General features: G+C 41.5%; 1 protein-coding gene across 6 annotated transcripts; it reads right to left on the bottom strand.

The window, feature by feature from the left end:
• Nucleotides 1-639: 639 nt before the first annotated feature.
• Nucleotides 640-24,178, bottom strand: LOC124147960 (organic solute transporter subunit alpha-like). 6 transcript variants are annotated; one of them, XM_046518825.2, is made up of 9 exons: nucleotides 23,998-24,178; nucleotides 12,901-12,970; nucleotides 12,068-12,123; nucleotides 11,358-11,512; nucleotides 9,649-9,722; nucleotides 5,725-5,883; nucleotides 5,170-5,281; nucleotides 2,284-2,536; nucleotides 640-1,072 (listed from the first exon to the last, which is right to left on the bottom strand). In XM_046518825.2, the coding sequence occupies exons 2-9, from the start codon at nucleotides 12,921-12,923 to the stop codon at nucleotides 843-845; spliced, it is 1,062 nt and encodes a 353-aa protein (XP_046374781.2). In that variant the 5' UTR covers nucleotides 12,924-12,970; nucleotides 23,998-24,178; the 3' UTR covers nucleotides 640-842. The 6 variants fall into 6 exon arrangements, 5 of the variants coding, with proteins under 5 accessions (XP_046374781.2, XP_046374783.2, XP_046374780.2 ...); XM_046518827.2 differs by lacking the exon at nucleotides 23,998-24,178 and adding an exon at nucleotides 22,530-22,734 and having other exon boundaries at nucleotides 12,901-12,964; XM_046518824.2 differs by lacking the exon at nucleotides 23,998-24,178 and adding an exon at nucleotides 22,530-22,731.
• Nucleotides 24,179-24,554: the final 376 nt, after the last annotated feature.

The raw sequence follows: 24,554 nt of genomic DNA, 5'->3' as shown, positions 1-24,554 counted from the left end.
GGTTAAAAACTTATTAGCACATTATCACCTGGAACAAACCCATTCCACTCTAAGCCTGCTGTTGTAGTAAGCCTACACCTAATGCTCGAGTGAAGGTATCAACAAAATCTATGTAATTGAGAGAAGACTGTCTCAAGATTTGAAGAAAAGCGATTTATGTTTACCATGCTATGTTCAAAAATATTCAGAGAAATATAGTACAATGCTACACCGAAATGCTTGCAAACTTCCATCTTGCAAAGGAAAGAGTTCAGTCCCACACCACATCACGGGGATGCAATGAGCTTAAGTGACAACTCTTCAAAATGTATGCAGCTATTCCAGCATTAGCATGCTTAGTGTTTTAGTATTTTAGAACCTCATTAGAAAATCTAAATGTAATCAATATGTTTAGAAAAATGAACAGCACACCATCTAGAATTGATAGGTCCAACTACTACAACAGTTTTCTCACCTCGTTAGATTTCTGAAAAAATGCTGCCCATGTAAGCATTTCTAAAATGCAAATACTCAAATTTGACAATCACCAATGAGTTTAGGGTTTTAAGTGCATTCAGCAATTTTTCTGCAATATCACGCCAGGGAACACCCGAATTGGGCTTCACACACTGAGTATCAAGAGTTCTTTTCTTCTACAAGTAGTGACTGTGAATCCCAAAGCCAACAAGTTCCATAGCCCTGGACCGTTTCACAAAGCGATCCTTGCGCTATGACTGTTTGAGTCTTAAGTTAAAGTAGTTACTATACGCATTTTGTGAAACACTCTTCTGTATCCTGCATCCCAGTTCGCTCTTGCCATCAGTCTGAAATGTATCGGTTCCTGTGTTCACACCCATCAACGTCTACATGTAATGAATGCTTTCCTCCAATTCCTTTCCACTGCTGGTGTATTTCGATATGTTGGTTTCATTGTTCAAGGAAGAATTCTCGTTCTTCTGTGCTTTGTCTTTGTCCTCTGGGCACATAACGTCAACATCTGCGATGATCAGTGATCCATCTATCCTGCGATAAAAGCGCCGAGCAAGCAGCGCTAGCAAGAACATTTCCACAATGATAATCAGATGGTTCCAAACTGAAATTGAAAACAGAGGTAGTTAACATGTTTTCCAGTCAGATTACATCTTTTACCTTTAATCAGTGGAAACATTCTGATGATGGTGCTATGTTTTTCAACTTTGATATTGGTGTTACTAATGTTAAAATGGTGGAATAGGATCCTTTGGAATGCTCTATATATTGGTGGCAGTATTGCAGGATATTGACTCCGAAGTATTAATACTTCAAGTCAAACAGAAAAGTAGTAATTAATGATACTTCATGCTTTATTTGATATGTTGTTAAAGGTGATGTGAGGTGTAATTAGGTTTAACGTCGCGTCTAAGATTATTGCACTTATATAGCGACGTGCGTGCACGTGTGTGTGTGGATGCTTGTACTAGTCCGGACTGATGCCGATTTATAGTGCTAGCACACTGAGATACCATGCCACAGTTTAACATGAATACCCCACTCGGACACAGTATACTGACTCCGAGCCGACCAGTCCTTGTTTTAGCCTCTTAATGCCGAGCGCCAGACATGGTAACAACAAGTACCATCTTTTAACGTCTTTTGGTATGACGCGGCCGGGTGTTGTTAAAGACAGTTCTGTCACAGAGTCAGTATTGCAGGAAAAGAATATCAAGATGATGCCTACAAATGATGAACCCGCAAACATGTTACCAGTCCTGAACAAATCGTTGTGTGTTTGTTTTTATGATCACCTGTCACATATCCTGATATGCTAAAAAAGAATACCTACCTTACAAAACTCCAAATGTAAGTGTGCCGGGTGTCATGCAGCTTTGAACAAAATAATTTCAGCTACCACAGTGTGTGAGGAAAGCCAGAAGTGACGCAGGTCTTTGATGTTTACCACTTATGGGTATGAAATCGTCTCTGCTTCCACGAGTGAATGGGTATGTCACTGTTACTACTTTCTGCAGCAGACGTTACACTTACCATTGCCCTGAGCAGTTAAAGACAATATCGGTGAAGATTGGTGTTTGCCAGATGTGACATTTACCCTTGCCATGCACAGTAGAAGATAGTATTGGTGTACAGGAAGGAAGGTTGTTGTTTACCAGATGTGACACTAACCATCGCCTCGTGCAGCAGAAGATAGTATTGGTGTACAGGAAGGTTGTTGTTGACCAGATGTGACACTTACCATCGCCTCGTGCAGCAGAAGATAGTATTGGTGTACAGGAAGGAAGGTTGTTGTTTACCAGATGGGACACTTACCATTGCCTCGTGCAGCAGAAGACAGCACTTGTGTACAAGGAGGAAGATTGTTGTTAGCCAAAGTATTGAAGACAACACCCTGCAGGCCACTGACGACAAGCACCAGCTGCATGCAGATGAACTTTGGGACAATGTTGAACACCTTTAGGTGTTTCCTGGACGCTCTGAATACAAGGATCAAGCCGTACATGGCTACAAGTGTCGACACACCAGTCAACACACTTATGTACAAGGAGGCCTGGTTTGGCCTCATCTGAAAGAGTGAGTGAGTGAGCTGGCTTTGATAATGCTTTGAAGAATATGTCAATTACCATGGCATGTCTGCTTGATGTGGGAGGAAAGCCTAAAATCTCAAAATTTGCACTTTGGTGGAACAGGAGCAACTAAAACAACTAATTATGTTTAACATTTTATGGTCGAAATCATTTTCTGATTAAGAGCTGATGAATGATTTCAAAACAAACTGAAACATAGCAAGATGGCGGGTATGAGATGTATTTTGAAACATTGCAAGATGGCGGGTATGAGATGTATTTTGAAACATAGCAAGATGGTTGGTATGATGAGAACACTATCACAATGACGACAAGGAGTGGTATTTTTAAGTATATGTATTTATATCACAGCAAGAGTGAACTTTGAAAAGGGATAATGACAGGATAAGATTTGTGTACAGTTAATTGTTAAAAAGTATTAGCCAGATAACCATTTAAAAGACTAATACTGGCTGGTATGAATGATCCAGGCACTGTTTATTTTCAGCATCGGCATGCGCAGTCGATGGCCAGAAGGTAGAGTGAGTGAGTGAGTATGGTTTTACGCCGCTTTTAGCAATATTCCAGCAATATCACGGCGGGGGAAACCAGAAATGGGCTTCACACATTGTACCCATGTCGGGAATCGAACCCGGGTCTTCGGCGTGACGAGCCAACGCTTTAACCACTAGGCTACCCGACCGCCCCGCCAGAAGGTAGAAACTGATAATCGGAATGAAGTATATGACTGCTGTCATTTAGTATCTTATGCGTCTTTTTGACAATTTGCTGCTCATACATTTCGCAGATGTGTTGAAATTGGATACCTGAGATTTTGCTTGTTGTATTTAAAATTATATGTATTTTAGATTTATTTTGAACAGACAGGCTCCCATACCAGCAGTTAATAGTAAAGACTAAAATGCTTTGAATAAATGTTCTATAAAAGAGAGTACTGTATTGTCAAGTTTGAAATACCTAAGACGCTGTAGTGAGTGAGTGAGTATGGTTTTTACGCCGCTTTTAGCAATATCACGGCGGGGGACATCAGAAATGGGCTTCACACATTGTACCCTTGTCGGGAATCGAACCCGGGTCTTCGGTGTGACAAGCGAACGCTTTAACCACTAGGCCACCCGACCGCCCCGATAAGACGCTGTAAGGAATACAATCTTTTTTGGTCCTTTTTATAAATATGCCCCGTGTTTGCGTTCCAAATGAGTTTTGGATCAGTAATGGTGCCTAGATACTTATATTGTTCAACCAAATCAATATTTTCGTTATCAATAACAACAAGCAGATTTTGGTCTTCTTTTTTTCCGAAATCTACAATAATTTCCTTTGTCTTTTTGACACTTAGAGTAAGAACAGTAATCTTGCACCATTGGACTAATTTTGAAATTTGGGAGCGATAGTCAATATCAGAATGCTTTATGAATCCGACCAGAGCTGTGTCATCTGCAATCTTGTTAAATTTACTGATACAGTCATTTCTGTATAAAATAAATAAAACGGGAGATAGCACACAACCTTGAGGGCACCCGTAGATGTAAATGTCACAGATGATTTGATGATATTACAGTCACAAATTGGAACATTTTTGATCACGACATTCCTTCAACACCATACCGCATTGATTATCAGGACCTGTAGCTTTGCGGACATTTATTTTAGAAAATGATTGCAGCACATCACAGGTAGTATGAGATGTACTTTGAAACATAGCAAGATGGTAAGCATGAGATGTGCTTTGAAACATAGCAAGATGGCGGGTATGAGACGTACTTTGAAGGAAAGCAAGATGGCGGGTATGAGATGTACTTTGAAGGAAAGCAAGATGGCGGGTATGAGACGTACTTTGAAGGAAAGCAAGATGGCGGGTATGAGATGTACTTTGAAGGAAAGCAAGATGGCGGGTATGAGACGTACTTTGAAGGAAAGCAAGATGGCGGGTATGAGAGGTACTTTAAAACACAGCAAGATGGTGGGCATTAGTTGTACTTTGAAACAGCAAGATTTCGGGTATGACATGTACTTTGAAACATCGCAAGATGGCGGTATGAGATGTGCTTTGAAACATAGCAAGGTGGCGGGTATGAGACGTACTTTAAAACACAGCAAGATGGTGGGCATTAGTTGTACTTTGAAACAGCAAGATTTCGGGTATGACATGTACTTTGAAACATCGCAAGATGGCGGTATGAGATGTACTTCGAAACACAGAAAGTTGGCGGGCATGAGACCTACTTTGAAACATAACAAGATGGTGTGTATAAGACCAACTTGGAAACATAGCAAGATAGTGGGTATGAGATGTACTTCGAAACATAGCAAGATGGCGGGTATGAGATGTACTTCGAAATATAGCAAGATGGCGGGTATGAGACGTACTTTGAAGGAAAGCAAGATGGCGGGTATGAGACGTACTTTGAAAGAAAGCAAGATGGCGGGTATGAGACGTACTTTGAAACACAGCAAGATCGTGGGTATAAGACATATATATTTTAAACATAGAAAGGTAGCAGATGTGATATGTATTTTAAGGCAGCATCATGGCAGTTATAAAATGTAGTTTCAAACATGGCATAATGGTGGGTATAGGATGTATTAAGAAACAGATTTGTTTGCTTACCTTTCCCTTCACATATTTGCCATCAGTCCACAACACAGCAGCCAGAAACACCAAGATAGGTCTAGCTATGGCAAATTGTAAAACAGACATCTTGATTCTGAAGAGGTTCTTCCTGAAAGAGTATAATGTCATCATCAGAAACCAGTCAGAGCTTTATTTCAGAACACAATGGATGAAGAAGTTTAGTGTTACCTCAACAGATACATATGTCCGAATTGAGTGGATATGTGAGAACTCTTACTATCAGGTTGTCACATGAAAATACCGACAATCAGTCCACATTGTCCTTTTTGTGGTTAGCAGCAGTGAGGTAGGCTAGTTGTTAAAGTGTTCTCTTGTTGACCTGGGTTCTATCACGCCACCAAGTGAGACATAGCTGAAATATTACTCAAAGAGGCATTAAATTCAACTCACTCACTCACTATGTAATTATCACTGTATCAGTTACATGTCAATATTTATTTTATCTAATCACCAAAATAACAGAGTTTAAAAGTTCATCTCAAGAGGCTTGATGGTGAATTAATAGTTACAGTGAAAAATATTCCTGCTTACTCATTGACAGCTATCTTGGGACAGCAGACGCAGCAGCAAGCCACGGGAGGGCTGCGCAGGTTTATTGTCTCCCCTGACATGTGATCGATGAGAGCTTGCTCCCCTCCATGGTAGTGGATCAGCAGAAAGAGGAACATCTGGATACAGCGGGACAGGTAGCTGACACAGCACAAAAGACACACTGCAGAAAGTCAGTCTGAGGGACCGTGGATTATTACAGAGGTGGGTGGGTCATAGGGTATCAGGAGAGGGTCAACACAAATTATGACAATCTCTAGGGAAGAAAATTATACGCATAACTGGGGAGGTCATGAAAAAATTGAAATTTTATGATAAAATATTAAGTGCATTTTCATTTTATCTTGTCAGAGAGATCATGAGAAAAAGTACAAGGACATGGGGAGGGTCATCCAAAAATATGACAAGCATTAGGGGAGGGTAATTGTTTTCTGTACATTAGTGCATAGAAAACATCTGACCCATCCAACCCTGTAATAAATTACCGGTTTTTCTCAAAACCATTGTATCAGTGATCAAAATGACAAAAATACCAACATAACATAATTCTTGGCCAGGTTAAAAATAAAGAGAAAAGTACAAAAAAGAGCACAGGAGCTCTGTAGCTCATCTAAAATTTCCTTAAGTTTCATATTAAATCCGAAAGTAAAGAAGGATTTGCTAAATAAATAACAGATATCTCCCCAAAACAGACATCCTCAAAGTATGTTAATTAAGGTATCATGTTCATTAGTGGAACATGGATAACTGGTTAAAATGCTGAGCGCCAAATTACATGTCAGCGGTGTACAAGGGCCAAATCTCCAAGTTAAAGAATTAAACGTCCATTGAAATATTGCAATGCACCAATACTTTGGTGAACCGTTATAGGCCTAGAAAACCTAACTGTGTAATGTAGTGTACATGTCCCATACTTTCCACGTCGTTGTCCTCCCTGATACATCATGTGACATACGAGTCAGCCTACAAGCGTCACTGACCCACATATGACTGTGTAAACCTCTTACTGCAAACACAAAGCCTAGTGAAACCATACAAACCAATGTCAGGGTGTTATCAGGGTTTCAAATCGGTTCAATTTACTGGGATACGATTACTGAGATTGTTTTCCAACGTTGTATTTATGGACAACAATGTGCTATAAAAGTTGATAAAATCATAAAAATGTCCTAAACCCATTTGTCTCAAGCAGATTACTGGTTATACTAAGGGAGTAGTCAAAAGATTATTCTACTATGACATCAGTTGTAGAATCCTACATTCTGATTGGTTTGCCAGGAGTATCGAATATACATTAGACCACGACTACTGCGCTTTGACAACCAAAGTGATCATAGAATATAATGAGCAACAGTGAACAATGACTAAATGACTGTACGGTGGAACTGATAACGTAAACATATATTGTTTGATAGGCATTACGTAGAAGTTGACGGATGACAAGATAGACACAATTTTATGGATAACAACTTCTTTAATACTTTGAAAAGCGACGTCTCGGTATAGATCCTTATACCGTTGTCAAGCAAGACTGAATGAGGGACATAGTGCAGAATATATATAGTAGGTGGAGCATTAGCAGTAGAGGATTAAAGGTAACAACAGTGGCATACATGAGTGGGATAACATTGGTAGGTGTGACAACAAAGGGATGATGCTGTCACAACACGATGGACAGAAAACACATAGGTGGTAGCCAGGGGTCATGAAGCCAATAAACAGGATAAGTGATTATTGTTTGATGAGTTCATAGTAGGCGGGTGGGATGAAATAGCCTTGATCTCTTGCTTGACAACGGTATAAGGATCTATACCGAAACGTCGCTTTTCACAGTATTAAAGAAGTTGTTATCCATAAAATTGTGTCTAACGTTAACATAGCTTTCCATTCGGCGCTTCGCCAATACATCCTGTGATGTCATTTGTACCACGTCACAATGCTAAGGCTTCGTTGCTTGAAGGACATTATGACGTCATAATAGTGATGTGTACTGTGGAAATAAATATTGCAAGGGTCGCTTCATTTTCTCAAGCTTTAAGCAAGGATCACCAGAATAATGCTTACAGGGTATCTGCACTGAAGTTGGTATTGGCTTACACTGAACAAAGCTAAGTATTACGTTAAACGTTGTGGTTTGGGTGAATAAAAACAAACATTCGTGGAATAAAACCGATCGTCAATTATCCCTAAATTCCACCTATTAAAAACATTCGACTCAACGGATGCCCAATCACTTTGCTAGTACGAAAGAGTTCGGCGCCTGTAAGCCTGTCACGCCTTTGATTTCAAATGAAATTTACAGGTATCAAATCTAAGTTCAAAACCTAAAAATAAAACAGAGTAGGTTTATGCCATAATCAGAGTAACATCCCCGCTCTCCCTACTACCAAACACCAAGCCTTGCCTTCAAGGCTGTACTGAATGATAAGTCCATGGATGTAAAGTATTCTATCCTCATAATCAACAAGCCTATTTAAGCGGACAATCTATGGACACCAGTCTTTTATAGGGTGAGGTGAGGTGAAATGGGGTTTAACGTCGCGTCCAAGATTATTGCACTTATATAGCGACGTGCATGCACGTGTATATGTGTGTGGCTGCTTGTACCAGTCAGGACTGATGCCGATTTAAAGTGCTAGCACACTGAGATACCATGCCGCAGTTTAACATGAATACCCCACTCAGACACAGTATACTGACTCCGAGCCGACCAGTCCTTGTTTTAGCGCTGCCCCTTAATGCCGAGCGCCAGACAGGGTAACAACAAGTACCATCTTTTAACGTCTTTTGGTATGACGCGGCTGGGGATCGAACCCCGGACCTTCCGCTCTCTGGGCGGACGCTCTACCATTAGACCACGGAGGCGGTCCTTTTATAGGGACTTATGTATATAATATTAGAATTATGAGTTAACTAATTATCATTTTCTTAGAAACTAGTGCAAGTCTACCAAACAACCTTCCTCGCGTCATATCATAGTACCCAAGCACCCACAGATAATCCTTATGTGTATTCACTTCTTTCTTTTGTGATAAAATACGCCCTGCAGACACCACATGTCATCAGCTTGTTTAGCCAATGTAAATACTGCGTCTTAGCCATCCCAATTGTGAATGGATGCATTGAACACAGCGGATCCCAGGGACTCCCAATAGTTTGGCTGTATGAATCAAATACAGTGAAGCGAAATTGATGATGGCATGTTACATAGACAATTTTATTCTTGTAAGGAATAAACTCCAAGTTCTCCATATATAATAGACTGAAGGCTCTTGAGGATGTGTAATGATATGACAATAAAACAAATTTTGGAAATTAAGTGAAGCGTGCCATATATCAACAGCCTGTGACACCCCTACCCCACCCCCATCCCCATCGACTCAATACCCTGGACTCGACAAAAGAGAGATTCTATTAAATCGCTATATCTAACTCACATGGCCGCCACCAGATGTTATCTCACAAGTGCATGTACATCACTACATAACTTTACAATAGCCTATAACGCGACGTTAAACCCCCTTTTACCACAACACAACGCACCTCACAACCAAACACCCTGCATCAAATCATGTACACAAGGAGCTACAGGTAATCGCTATGTCTATTCCCTTCTTTGTTTTAGGGGCGGTCGGGTAGTTAGTGGTTTGCTCTGTCACGCCGAAGACCCGGAAACGATTGTCCATGGGTAAAATGTGTAAAGTCCATTTCTGGTGTCCCCCGCCGTGATATTGCTGGAATATTGCTAAAAGTGGCGTAAAACCATACTCACTCACTCGCTCACTTTTTGTTTAAGTGATAAAATACGCCCTGCAGACACTACATATCAATAGCTGGTATGGTCAATGTAAATATTGCGTCCTAAAAGCATACAAAGACCTTAGTAAATCGCTACATCTAACTCACATGGCCGCCACCAGATCCGACAGCAAGGCGGATCGCGGTATACACACAGCTATCAGGGCTGTCACTGCAAACACCTGTTGGGAGCAATTACATGTAATCAAATAGACATACACTTCAATCAAGTCCTACTGTGTGAATACATTTAACCTGAAATGAAGACATGAACAGATCATTGAACAGTGAATGACATCACGAGCATCGATCCACGCAAATGGGATATGGTCACATACTACGTGCCTGAACACTCGATTCCGTTAGTTGCCTCTTTCTGACAAGCTTAGGGATAAAACTTACCTCTTACCTCGCGAAGTGCATCAAATCACTTGAACACATCGATTAAAAAGATACAAAATATCTGTCGATGCCTAATTGACAAAACACTTGCTTTGCAAATCCTGCAATCGACTGATATCTGCAGTTGCCATGTTGTTAATGAACCAGATGTCGATTTTTGATTGGAATATGCATAGACTGGTTAGGACAGCCAAACTATATATCAGAAATTCCAGCCAAGTTCGGCAAGGGTGGAAACTGAACTTTATACTCAGTTAACTCCCTTGCCTCTGGAAGATGCACCACATTTAGAAAACTTATACTGGTACCAAAATGAAGATATTATCAGATTAGGAATGACTACTAAAGGGTCCATCTCCTTGTTATGAAATTTATACCTGAGTCATATCAGTATCTCAACAGCAGATGAGAAACACCTGTTAAAAACCGAGCTATACAGTTCTGTAGCTGAATCTGAACTGGAATATTTGCAATATTAGATTGACATGACAAATGTCAAAGTAAAAGTCTTAGATTAGAGGTTTGTGAGCAGCTTTTACAGATACCGATTCGGGGATCATACTATCATGGGTATTAAATATGATCATGAGTTTGTAATAATACTTAATGTTTCAAACTGAAGTAACGGTTAGAAAATGGAAGTTATTCATTAAATATGCATTAATACTTAAGTATAATAATAAAATAGCTTTAATGTTCTAAATATTAAACCATAAATATATTGTCACATACACCAAAATATTCGATAGTTTATCAATCTAATTGCCATGTAAGCTATGGCAACTAGAAAGATCAAAGGCCACAACCAAGATATGCCCCAAAATGTATGGAGTCAATATGAATGCATAATGAACAATGAGAATGGTCATGACATAATTGTCAATGGCATATGGGGTTTCCAGGTTAGAATGTTGTCACAGCAAACATTGCTGGTCACAAGAGGCGACGTAATGGATGGGTTGGTTGTTGGTGTGTCATCATACCAAGTGTGTGACCCGAAGATCCGGGGTAGAAAAGGTCTTCAGCAACCCATGCTTGCCGTAAAAGGCGACTATGCTTGTCGTAAGAGGCGACTAACGGGATCGGGTGGTCAGGCTCGCAGACTTGGTTGATGCATGTCATCGTATCCCAATTGCGTGGATCAATGTTCATGAGTCAATCACTGGATTGTCTGGTCCAGACTCGATTATTTACAGACCTGGCTGGACTACTGCTGAGTGCGGCGCTAAACAAAAAAATAATAAAATAAAACAAATCAAAGGAGTGTTTCGTTGCTCGTAATATCAATCACCGGTTTGTTGTGTTCAGACTAGATTGTGTACCGTTCACCATCACATTAAACAACAAGCAAACATATGCTTCAAAGAACTTCAGGTCATCTAAAATGTACATACAGGAACATCTTGTTAACTTACTGTTGGTAGGCAAATCATCCATATGGACAGAACCTTTGTTTTCTTTTCGAAGAAGTGTTGGACTATAAACCAGGTGCTTTCCAGAAACAGGATGACATTAGCTACAGTAACCACTGCACCAACTGCAAGTGCCGCCACTTCCCCGGTAGACATTTCTGCAGAATACAAATCACAACATGTTTTGTTTACAAACAAAGGGTATAATCATCATGTCGTGAACTTCTAACAAATGTCCAAGAGATTGTACAGGTGGTAATCCACAGGAGATATCGCCCTGGTGAATGAATGCTGTGTGTCCCTCGCTGAAGACTCGGGAATAACACCATTCATTCAATCAGGGTAGGTAATCCATTCGTCGCTTATTGGTTATTCTCTGAGTATAACCTACTTTGTCATCTTACAACAAACACAAGGTACCTGTTGCATTTGAAAGGTGAATACTGGACACTCAAATTAAGCCCATTTCGTCAAGCAATAAAGATATTGTTTATCATCCTAATGTATTTTTACATGATCCTGTTAATCCTGAAATCACATGACATACTGTATGGTAGGAAAAGGTTGCAATCAACAAGGACGGCAAGATGAATTCTAGAGAAGTACTGGTAGATATTTTGGGCTCAGTCCCTTGCATTGCACTATATAATCATAGTCACCAGTACCGAAATACAATCGATAAATTAAAAGTTGTATATTGAAATATTAATTACCGGCGAAGTAGGTCTCTGAGAAAGGAACATCATCGGGACAGGGGAGTGCCACAGTACTGAAACATACAGGATTTCGCATTTAATCAATACTATATGAAAATAAATCTTAAACTTAAAAATGCTCTTACGGGAATATCTAATTATGTATTGTTGACGTGAAAAGGACTTCTGTTGGAAATCTGAAAATCGATAATTTTGAAAAATTATCAGACATGTTTTAAAATGTGATATACAGCATTTTTTCCTTCTTACGCTTGTAAGTTTGGAGTTATGGCATGATTAAATACTATCACTTTGTATCACTAAATTGAGTAAAAAAATGCTTATTTATAATACGAGTGAAAACTTAAAAATGAGCATTATATGTTTGTACTGATTTTATCTATATCTCCTAAAAGATTAGCCTGTGTAAAAAACTGTTACAAGTTCAAATATCAGAAAAACACTTCGCAAAAAAATCTTGATCATTTGCTCATTTCTTAAATTGTGCAGACTCTGTTGGCACATGCGGGCCCTTATCCTCCCTTGACCTTTATATTTTTTTTTGTTCTTTGAAAATCCTATTCTAATTTTTGCAAATACCGAAAAAGTAAAATATAGTCCAAAAAGCTGTTTTTTACTGAAAGTATAACTTAAAAAAAAACCTTTTATGATTTTGCATTTTTTAAAATCAGAAATAGTTTCTTTTAACCTTGGGTATTCGTACCAGTGGTCCACAAGCTCACCATAAATAGAAAACATGAGTAGTGAAGATGTAAAGAGACACTCAGGAATATTTTGATTCCAACTGGTTATCTGGGAAACGGTACATCAGAAATAAGGTATTTACTTACGTGTTTGGGGCTTCAGATCCCATATTTGAGTTTAAAGTCTCAGAACTTGATACAGTTGCACCACCTGCTCCTTATGGGAAACAATGAATGGAATTCAGGATTCAAAGGATTTTCATTGAAATTGCAAAGCTGAGTATATCATATCAGCCTCTACATACTCACACTACTTGGAGATGAGCAAACCCAATTAAGAAACATCATGATAATGATACCTGAGATAGAGATAGTGAGTGAGTGAGTGAGTGAGGTTTTACTCTACTTGTTAGCAACATTCCAGCAATAGCACGGCCGTGGGACACCAGAAATGGGCCTCACACATTATACCAATGTGGGAAATCGAACCCGCTCTGTGGCGGGACGAGCGAACACTTTAACCACTGGGCTACCTTAAATACAAACAAATACTGTTCACATGTTCAAGAAAAAATACGATTTGTTTTGTTATTCGAACTTCTTCAACACTTGCATGTATGTACATGTTATGAATGGAACGCTATAAGTAGGGTTCGAATTACACATGAAATTGGAAATGTCACACTTGAATTTTATCTGCAGTGCCGCGTGGGAATGGTCATTTTTATTGAAGGTACTTACGTTAATTTTTATTTGATGGGTTGCCAAAATTAAACTGTGAAATGCATGAGTTTTCCCCATTATTTGCATGTTCCACTATCACAAAATGACTTCTTGTAAAATCAGTCGGCATTATTGGGGGATTTTTGGTGACTGTATCTTACACATGTGATGGTCAAGATTGCCCGAAACACATCTCTCGTTATTTTGACGGAATATCATGAAAATATCATGAAGGTCTTGCGTTTTAAACGTCAGTGCCTAGCAGACATTCGCTATTTGTTATAATAATAGGGTAATATATACTGAATCGCAAAAGAAACGTCACCCAAAGTAACATTACATGAAAAGTTGTCAATTAAATATCTGGGTAATTTTTGTCAAAGTTTCTAAAATCTATCTTGTCCGGAAAAATTAAATTTGATGATAAAAAAACAAAGCAGATGACAATAAAACCGATCGCCCAAACGCATCAGCGACACCAAGCCCTTGGACGATTGCAAGCTGGACAAACCGCCCGACAAGTAGCCAATGCATTTCAAGTCCACGTAAGGACCATATACCGGCTCCAGACCACCAACACTACAGATGACCGACCACGTAGCGGAAGACCAAGGGACACCACCCGACGTCAGAATCGTCAGATTGTGCGACAGAATCTTCAAGATCACTTTGTTACTGCTGCGGAAACTGCTCCACAGACCTTGGGGACACACCAGCGACACATTATGGGGACACACCAGCGACACATTATGGGGACACACCAGCGACACATTATGGGGACACCGCGCGTCGACGATTGACGAACATGACATCTCCACTATCACAGGCCACACCGAGAACCCATTCTGACACCACGTCATCGCCGGGATCGTCTTCAGTGGGCAACAAAGCACCAGAATTAGCGCCACCAGCAGTGAGGAAGAGTCCTCTTCTCAGACGAGAGCCGTTACTGTATCTCAACAGCAGATAAAAGAGAGAGAGAGAGAGTCTGGGGACGCCGTGGGGAACGTTATTCGGATGTTTGTTTTGTTGAGAGAGACTCGTGGGGTGGTCTGACGATCATGGTGTGGGGTGGAATTGGTCTTGCACGGAGGGTCGACCCTGTGGTTTTCCAGAACATCGGTCCAGGGAGAGGTAATAGCGACACAGCAGCTCGGAACTTTGATCAAGTTTTGAGACCACACGCCATACCTCATTTGGCACGTCGCCACAACCACGACTTTCAGCCTGATAATTCGGGTGCCCACACTGCGGGAGCAACAAGAGACTTCATCTAGCAGAATGGCATCAGAACCATGCAGTGGCCTGCCCTCAGTCCCGATTTAAATCCCATGAGAACCTGTTGGACGAGATTCAAAGTCGGCTGAATGACGTCCGACCAAGGCCGACAACTGCAGCTGAACAGCGTCAGGCGTTCCTCTGTGTGTGGGCTCAAGTGCCTATGGCCTTCATCAATCGCCTCATCCATTCCATGTATCGACGTTGCACGGCAGTCATCAATGCACATGGCGGACACACGAGATACTGACTTGTGATGCTATTTTCTCAGAGACTAGTGTTGTGTTTCACTTAACGAACATTTGACACTTTAATTTCAACCTTGATGATCAGTATTGCCACGTTTCATCTTTTGAGTATGTCTCAAAGTATGTTTACAGTGTTTGGACAACTAAGGTTATTCATATATCTATCCATGGTGTCGTTTCTGTTGCGGTTCAATATAGATAAGGCACACCTAAATTGAAAATGACACACCTGAAAAAAGGTCCAGTGCCCTTGGGTACACTTGATTTTTTTAGAATTTCGATCCCTGGGTTAGTGTTATGTCTACTTAAAAAAACAACAATGACAAATAGTTTTTAAGTCTATAAATCAACGCATAATGACATTGAGTAGACATATACTGCAGACATACTCGTAAAAAAACAAACGCAATGCCAGATTTGTGTGACGTTGGAAAATACATTTATACGAGGAACCGTACAAGGTGTTGAGCCAAAATGTTGTGGAGAGAACACTTGGTGACTGTAGTCATCTCAGTTATCGGTACATAGGAAAAGTCCAAGGTGAAGGTCAGCTACAATCAATAACGCGTATCTCCCCCGTTGGAATCGATAGTGGCCTGACATCTCCTGACATCCCATGGAAGAGACGAGTATGCGAATCACATCCTGGGGGAATGGTAGCCCTTTGGGACTTCAACGCAAAAAGCAACTGCTGCAACGTCTGGGGTTGTGGTTGACGTCGGCGTAGCCGTCTATCCAATTCACCCCACAGATGCTCTAGCGGGTTCAAATCCGGGGATCTGGAGGGCCAGGGGAGAACATCAACGTTGTTATTGTGTAGCCAGGCTCTTGTAATCCCTGCTGTATGCGGTCGAGTGTTGTCTTGAATACACCGCTGCCGTTGGCTGCAATTGGGAGGACGTGTGGTAGGGGGAGTATCGTTGAGCCGTAAGATTGCCCTGAATATGGACCAAACCTGTCCTACCATGATGAAAGATAGCCGCCCACATCATAACGCTACCCCCACCATACCTGTCCTCTTCCTGTGAGCAGTTTCCGCCGTAACGTCCCCACGACGTCTGTAGACCGTGCTCTTCCATCCCCTCGACGGAGGATAAATATTGATTCGTTGCTGAACCTGACGTCTCTCCGTCGCAGTTGAGGTCATACCCTGTGTTGACGACACCAATGCAGTCATTGTTGACGATGTTGTCGACTCAATATGACGCGTCGAACAGGACGTCTTGCTCGTAGACCTGCTGCTCTTAAACGGTTCGTACGGTCTTGTCGGAGATTCTGCGCAGTCCGTGTATTTGGGATGCGGTTGAGGTGGCTGTGGTCGTCCTTTCACGTAGGTGGCGCAGTTGGATGTAGCGATCTTGGGCGGGGGTTACTCTTGGCCGTCCCGACCTTGGCCGATCACGTGTTGACCCATGCTGTTGAAGGTGAGGTGAGGTGAAATTGGGTTTAACGTCGCGTCCAAGATTATTGCACTTATATAGCGACGTGCATGCACGTGTATGTGTGTGTGTGGCTGCTTGTACTAGTCCGGACTGATGCCGATTTATAGTGCTAGCTCACTGAGATACCATGCCGCAGTTTAACATGGATACCCCACTCAGACACAGTATACTGACTCCGAGCCGACCAGTCCTTGTTTTAGCCCCTTAATGCCGAGCGCCAGACAGGGTAACAACAAGTACAATCTTTTAACGTCTTTTTGTATGACGCGGCCCGGATCGAACCCTGGACCTTCCGCTCTCCGGGCGGCATGCTGTTGAAACCGATCCCATAGTCTTGTGATGGTGCTGGGCGCTACATTGTAAACCCTGGCTACAGCTGATCGGGATTCCACTACCTGCAAGCGGCCTGTGACGTTGTTTCTTTGTACTAAAGTCTTCTGTTAATCTTGGCATGTTGTTGAACTGTCACTGTTCGATTGACGCAGAATCCAGGTAATCAAATATCCTGCACTTTTGATACCGTTCATAGTGCTGCTGCACATGCAGTACGTTTCCCGACTAATGGTTCGCATGTCCTCGTTGTAATCATTTTGATCCGGGAAATCTGTCACTGACACTAAAACACATTAAACCTCTTCATTTAGCACCTCTTGGTCAGCTAATTTTGCTTTTATTGCAAAAAATATCCGTTTTGCGTTTCTTTCTTTGAAGAGTATATAAGGTACACTCAAAGAAAATGGAGCGAAAACTTAATGATCCAACACGCATGACACCCTCACGAAGATTGTCACTTGGTAGATCTATATGCCGGTACACAAACACTCGTCTCTCACCAGCTGGTGACAACATACACATATAACATGGCAGCCCAATCGGTCAACATAGTCAACTGATACAAGTAATACTATTGTTGATATGAACTCTGGCTAGACTTAGTATTTCATGATACATAAAAGGACCTCTCATCAGCCCATCGTTCAACATAGTCGATAGATCTTTGACGCGTCATACTGAGTTTCATAACTCAAATCGGGACAAATCTCCCACTCACTCAGCAGCGCTGCCGTTAGTATTGTGCTGCACGCTTGAAACGTGATGAACTGTTATCAACGACCGGTAGCCGGAATAAATCCCTGTTGCACTTAAAATCAGCTACTCACAGTTCCGAGGGAGACTGGACATCGATGTACAAAGAAACTCGGGATCTGCTCGAGTGCTCTCCGCGTCACATGAACCTACATTGATCTCCGACGAGATTTTGCACGAGATCACGTGACGTATGAAAGGCTGCAAGCAGACGACAGGGGCTTCTTTCTATAGCTTCTCTGTACACAAACTTACTTAATCGTTGTATATATAGGTCGCACTATGAGTGAGTGAGTATGGTTTTACGCCGCTTTTAGCAATATTCCAGCAATATCACGGTGGGAGACACCAGAAATGGGCTTCACACATTGTACCCACGTCGGGAATCGAACCCGGGTTTTCGGCGTGACGAGCGAACGCTCTAACCACTAGGCTACCCGACCGCCCCAGGTCGCACTATGAACCCATGGGAATAGCTGATCATACTTGAAAATATATATGAATAATACATGGTTCAGGTTATGACGCAGGAATGAAGCTGCCAACCCCCTTTTTGGTTTCAGGGATTCGGGGGTCTGTTTAGAGGGAATTCGGGACTCAGCAGTTGGGTACGCGGGGCGCAAATACAATCATGTTTGGTTCGCAGATTTAAAAAAACATTTAAAAAACTGTAATGGTAAAATGTTCCTCTATGTTTGTATGTTTGACATTTTTATTTAGTAATTTAACTTCAAATCGCACTATTTTCTCACTGCTTTGAGTGAGTGAGTATGTATTTACGCCACTTTTAGCAATATTCCAGCAATATCACGGCGGGGGACACCAGAAATGGTCTTCACACATTGTACCCATGTCGGGAATCGAACCCGGGTCTTCGGCGTGACGAGCGAACGCTTTAACCACTAGGCTACCCGACCGCCCCCTCACTGCTTTGAAGTTTGTGTTAAATCGTATTCAAGATTCAGGGGTGAGCAATGAGACTCAAAGAGAAAGAAATAGATGGTATTCGGTATTCAGCGGAGGAGGGGGTTGGCACCTTTACGAATAACAAATCACACACCGCGCATCAAAAGTCTTATGGACACTAGTTCACACATATTGTGTGAAGCAAGCACTAGTCCAGCTATATGACGACTGCCTCTATATAACCTTGCCTTAACCAGACAATCCAGTGATTGATATAATGATCAACGATCCACGTCGGGGTACGTTGATACACCATTAACCAAGTCACTGAGCCTGACAACCCAATCCTCGTATCACCAGGAGGGCTTGCCGGGGACACATTACAACACGGAATCACCATTTCGTCGCCTCTAACGACTAGCAACGACTATTTGAAAACTATTAACTCAGAGGCGATTGAGTAGCCCTGTGGTTAAAGCGTTCGCTCGTCACGCCAACAGTCCGGGTTCGATTCCCCCATGTGTACAATGTGTGAAATCCATTTCTGGTGTCCCTTTCATGATATTACTATTTTTGCTAAAAGCGGCGTAAAACACATATACTCACCATTATTCAACCAGTCAATGAATCTGAATAGCATTCACTGGTTGAATAAATAGGTTTAACAACTGTCAACAACATGGACATTCTCAACTCTGTCAGCCTATATTCCTCACATTCTAATCTCTCTTAGCCTATACTGCTCACATTCTCAACTCTAATAGCCTACATTCCTCACATTCTCAACTCTCTCAGCCTATATTCCTCACATTCTCAACTCTCTCAGCCTATATTCCTCACATTCTCAACTCTCTCAGACTACATTCCTCACATCCTCAACTCTCTCAGCCTATATTCCTCACATTCTCAACTCTCTTAGCCTATATTCCTCACATTCTCAACTCTCTCAGACTACATTCCTCACATTTTCAACTCTCTCAGGCTATATTCCTCACATTCTCAACCTATATTGCTCACATTCTCAACTCTCTCAGCCTATATTCCTCACATTCTCAACTCTCTCAGCCTATATTCCTCACATTCTCAACTCTCTCAGCCTATATTCCTCACATTCTCAACTCTCTCAGGCTATATTCCTCACATTCTCAACTCTCTCAGCCTATATTCCTCACATTCTCAACTCTCTCAGCCTATATTCCTCACATTCTCAACTCTCTCAGCCTATATTCCTCACAGTCTATATACTCACCCCTATAAGCCTATGCTTGTGGGCTCCTCAATACCCCAGCACGTCTAGTCTCTTCCAGACCCCATAGCATATATCTTATAAAATATCCACCCCATTTCATCCCTCATCCTACTATACACAATCTTTTCTCGTCACATTCTCAACTCTCTCGGCCTATATTCCTCACATTCTGAACTCTAATAGACTATTAATCACCCCTGTCTATTCTATAAACCTATTCTTGTGGGCTCCTCAATACCCCGTCTAAGGAACGCAACCAAGCATATCGAGTTTCCGCCAGTTGGCCACAAGTGACAAAGCTCCATGCAGACTATATTTACACCAATCAGTACATTCATACCTAGGGCGGTATGTAAATAGCTACACATGCACTTTAGCTGTTCATACGCTGTCAAAAAATAGAGGTCGGACCACCAATACAGTGATATATTGGTGATAAATAAAGACCACTTCCTGCAAATATACCCTGTATGATTGTAGAATTTGGGATTTGGTAAGGTATAGAGAGATGCCACTGTGCCAGCTTTAAACAGAATAGACGCAAGGTGAACGGCTTAAGCGAAACATATAGACGCCCGTGCGAGAAATTGAGGAAATACGGTAGTTAAATTAGCGTCAGCCTTGAGGTCATTTTCTAATGTTTTCAAGGAGGCGAATGTGGTACATGTATGTATCTCTTCCCATGTACCATGTACCTGATATCACTGCAGATATGTCTGTCTGGAGTATGCCTAGACTGTCAAGTTTCCAACCTAATAAAACCTCACAATCTTATAGAATACAATGAGTATGCTTTATTTATACGTTATTTTGTTAGAAGGACCACTAAACAATTGATAGTATTTCATTTTTACACGCTTTGGTACAAAAGCATTAAAAGTACTTCCGTTAATTTTTATTTTTTGCCTTGCAAAAATTAAACTGTGAAATGAAAGACTTTTTCCCATTAGTTGCACGTTCCACAATCACAAAATTCTTATTGTCGACATTATTATCAATCAATCGACATTATTGGGTGATTTTTGTTGACTGTATCTTACAGATATGATGGTCAAGATTGCCCGAAACACATCTCTCGTTATTTTGACGGAATATCATGAAAATATCATGAAGGTCTTGCGTTTTAAACGTCAGTGCCTAGCAGGCATGCGCTATTTGTTATAATAATTGGGTAATATATACAAGGCACACCTAAATTGAAAATGACACGCCTGAAAAACAGGTCCAGTTCCCCTGAGAACACGTACTATTTTTTTCTAATTTCGAGGCCTGTGTTAGTGTTATTTCTACTTGAAGAAAAATGCAATGACAAATAATCTATACGTCTATACTCTTATACAATTTTGTGAGGCTTGCTTTAATTTACATCACAGGTTGAGTCTGATGTGAATCAGCAGTTGTTGAAGAATGAAAATTAAAAACAACGGTCCGTTCAATTATCTCATTTGCATAGATCAATGCTCATGATGTCAATCACTGGAATGTTCGTTCCAGACTCTATAAATTTCAAACACTCGCAGAGCTTGAATATTGCTGACTGCGCGTTTAACAACAAGCAAGCAAACAAACAAACACAAAAAGTAATTATTCCTTTTTGTTCAAAAGATTTGAATCAGGGAAGTAAAAAAGTGTGGCCTTTATAACAAAAAAGAATCATGAAAGTGTGAGCACAGATAAGCCCATACCAGTGCTGATAACAGTACGAAACAATAATAATAGGATAACAATTATCATTTGAAAATGATGTCATGAGTCAATATTTGTTCAAACCACTAATGGACATTATTACACAGTACACTCCCACAAGAGAAAGAGATATTGGCTGCCTGAAGCTCCAGGAACTGTTTATACGCACAACAGTGACTTCATGCGGTTGGTTGGTTGGTTGGTTTGTTGTTTAACGCCGCACTAAGCAATATTCCAGCTATATGACGGCGGTCTGTAAATATTCGAGTCTGTACCAGACAATCCAGTGAGTGAAATCATGAGCATATATCCACGCAATTGGGATCGATGACTTGCATCAACCAAGTCAGCGAGCCTGACCACCCGATCCCGTTAGTCGCCTTTTACGACAAGCATAGTCACTTTTTATGGCAAGCATGGGTTGCTGAAGACCTATTCTACCCCGGGTCTTCACGGGTCTGACTTCATGCGGATTGTAAGCACTTTGAAATATTTGTGTTCGGGTTTGTAAAGCATTTAAACCTACTTTAATTTTTCTTTTGTTTGTTTGTTTAACGCCACACTCAGCAATATTCCAGCTATATGACGGCTATATGTCTGTAAATAATCGAGTATGGACCAGACAATCCAGTGATTGACATCATGGGCATACTTTAACATGGCAAATACAAAATGCTAAAAAAAGGCTATACAAAAAATGAAAATCACATCTTGAACCATCAACACATCATGAAGTTGAGTAAACATGTACTGCAGATAGATGTTTATAAGGTTCACTCGCGAAAATAGAGCGCAACACTTTGTAATCCAACACCCGTGACACTGTGTAGATTTACCGATACACAAACAATCGTCTCTCGCCAGTGGGGACTGCACACACAGATCACATGGCAGCCCACATAGTCAACTGATGTAAGTCATACTATTGTTGACATGAACTCTGGCTCAACTTGGTTTTTCCTGGGGCATTATATGACCACTCGTCAACGGTTCGTTAAACATAGACGACAGATCTTTCACTGGTAATGCTACGTTTTATAACCCAAATCGGGACAAATCGCCCACCCACTCAGCAGCGCTGGGTATTGCGCTGCACGATTGAAACGTGATAAACTGTTATCAACGGACTGTTTCCCTATTGCACAATCAGCTACTCACAGTTCGGTAGAGAGACTGGACATCGATGTACGAAGAAACTCGCGACCTGAGAGAGTGGTCTCCGCGACACATGAACGTATTTTGATCTCCAACGAGGACTTGCACGAGATCACGTGACACATGAAGGCTGCAAGTTCACAACACTGGAATCTTTCTATAGCTTCTTTCTATCCGCTTAATCGTTGTATATATATAGGCTGTATGTTGAATCCATGGGAATACTCGGTCATACTTGATAATGTATATGGGGAAAAATGGTTGATGTTATGACTCAGGAAGAGGCTGCCAATCCCCTTTTGTTACGAGGGATTCGGGGGTCTATTGAGAGAAAATTTGGGACACAGCAGTGTGAGGGGGTAGGGGGTAGGGGGTAGGGTGTAGGGGGTGGGGGTGGTACGCGGGGCGCAAATAAAATCGTGATTCGTTCGCTCGTCACGCCAAAAATTCGGGTTCGATTCGCCCATGTGTACAATGTGTGAAGCCCATTTCTTGTGTCCCCCTTCGCGGTATTACTATTACTATTACTATTACTATTACTAAAAGAGGCGTAAAACCACCTCTCACTATTCATTCAACCAGTCACTGAATCTGCATATCATTCACTGGTTGAATATATAGTTTTAACAATTGTAAACAACATAGAAATAGAGGGGCTGTGAGGCTGTGAAGTGAAAGGTTCAATTAGGTCTCCGACAGTAACCGACAAATGCCGACAGTAACCGACAGTTGCGGGTTGTCGGCCTGTTTGTTACGTTTGAGTCATATTTCTGTGGTCTCGGGAAGTCAGCGCCGAAGTAAGTAGTAAGTAATTATAACCTCCGACCCAATCCTCCCAAAATCCTGTCTCTCTTCCAGACCCCATAGCACATATCTAATAAAACATCCCCATCCCAACTCTACCGGGCTATACTCATCCCATTTTAAACTCTATCAGCCAATACTCATCGCCCTTCTACAAGCCTATGCTCATACAGTTCTCAGCTCCTGAAAATGAGATGCTTGTGGGGTTCTTTAACACCCGAGCACGTCTCAGGAACGTCACGAAGCACGTTCCTGTCAACTGGCCACTAGTGATCAAGCTCCATGCAGTCTTTATTAAAAGTGTACACAAAGAATCGTCTCTCACCAGCTGGTGACAACACTCTCATATCACATGGCAGCCCAACCGGTCGACATAGTCAACCGATGTAACCGATATTCTTGTAATATGAACTCTGGCTAGACTTGGTATGACATTAGGCCTAAATGGACAACCCCGCCCCGCAAATCAACAGTTCGTCAAAAATAGACATAGATCTTTCACGCGTCATGCTAAATTTTATAACTCAAATCGGGACAAATCTCCCACTCACTCAGCATTAGCAGCGCTGCCGTTAGTATTTTGCTGCACACTTGAAACGTGAGAAACTGTTATCAACGACAGGTAGCCGTAATAAATCCCTGTTGCACTTAAAAACCAGCTACTCACAGTTCCATAGAGAGATTGGACATCGATGTACGAAGAAACTCGCGGTCTGCGCGCGTGCTCTCCACGACACAAGGAGTTGTAGCAGGATCACGAGGGGTACATGGGATTTTATGCGTCCCGCCTCCGGCTCGTGGTATAAAACGTAACGCGGGATGCATAAAACCAAATGTACCCCTCGTGATCCTGCTACAACAAATGTATCTTACCGACATGTTTTAATGTGACATTGTAAAAGAATTAACACAAATTCAAAACTGATAGAAAACAGCTGTTCGATCGAGCTGAGGTCAACTTGTGCTATGTCACGTGTCTTTCATTGACTCGGGGAAAAGCGTGCAGCTTTTTGCATTGAAGCGAGGTATAAGGGATTTATTCTGTCTCTTAGATATCCACGTGCAGCCTGCATTACTCGTGACAGGGTACAAGAGATTTATTCCCCCGCTGATCTCGGAAGTGTTCTTGCACGAGATTACGTTGCATGTTGCAGGTTGCATGTTGACTCCATGGGGATACTTGGTCATACTTGGGCGGTCGGGTAGCCAAGTGGTTACAGCGTT

Source organism: Haliotis rufescens, unplaced genomic scaffold (assembly GCF_023055435.1).
Source record: "Haliotis rufescens isolate VD_foot unplaced genomic scaffold, xgHalRufe1.0.p SCAF_2, whole genome shotgun sequence".
In the NCBI taxonomy this organism is placed as follows: Eukaryota; Metazoa; Mollusca; class Gastropoda; order Lepetellida; family Haliotidae; genus Haliotis; species Haliotis rufescens.
Note: the sequence above shows the minus strand (reverse complement) of the source record. Positions and strands in the feature narration are given on the sequence as shown.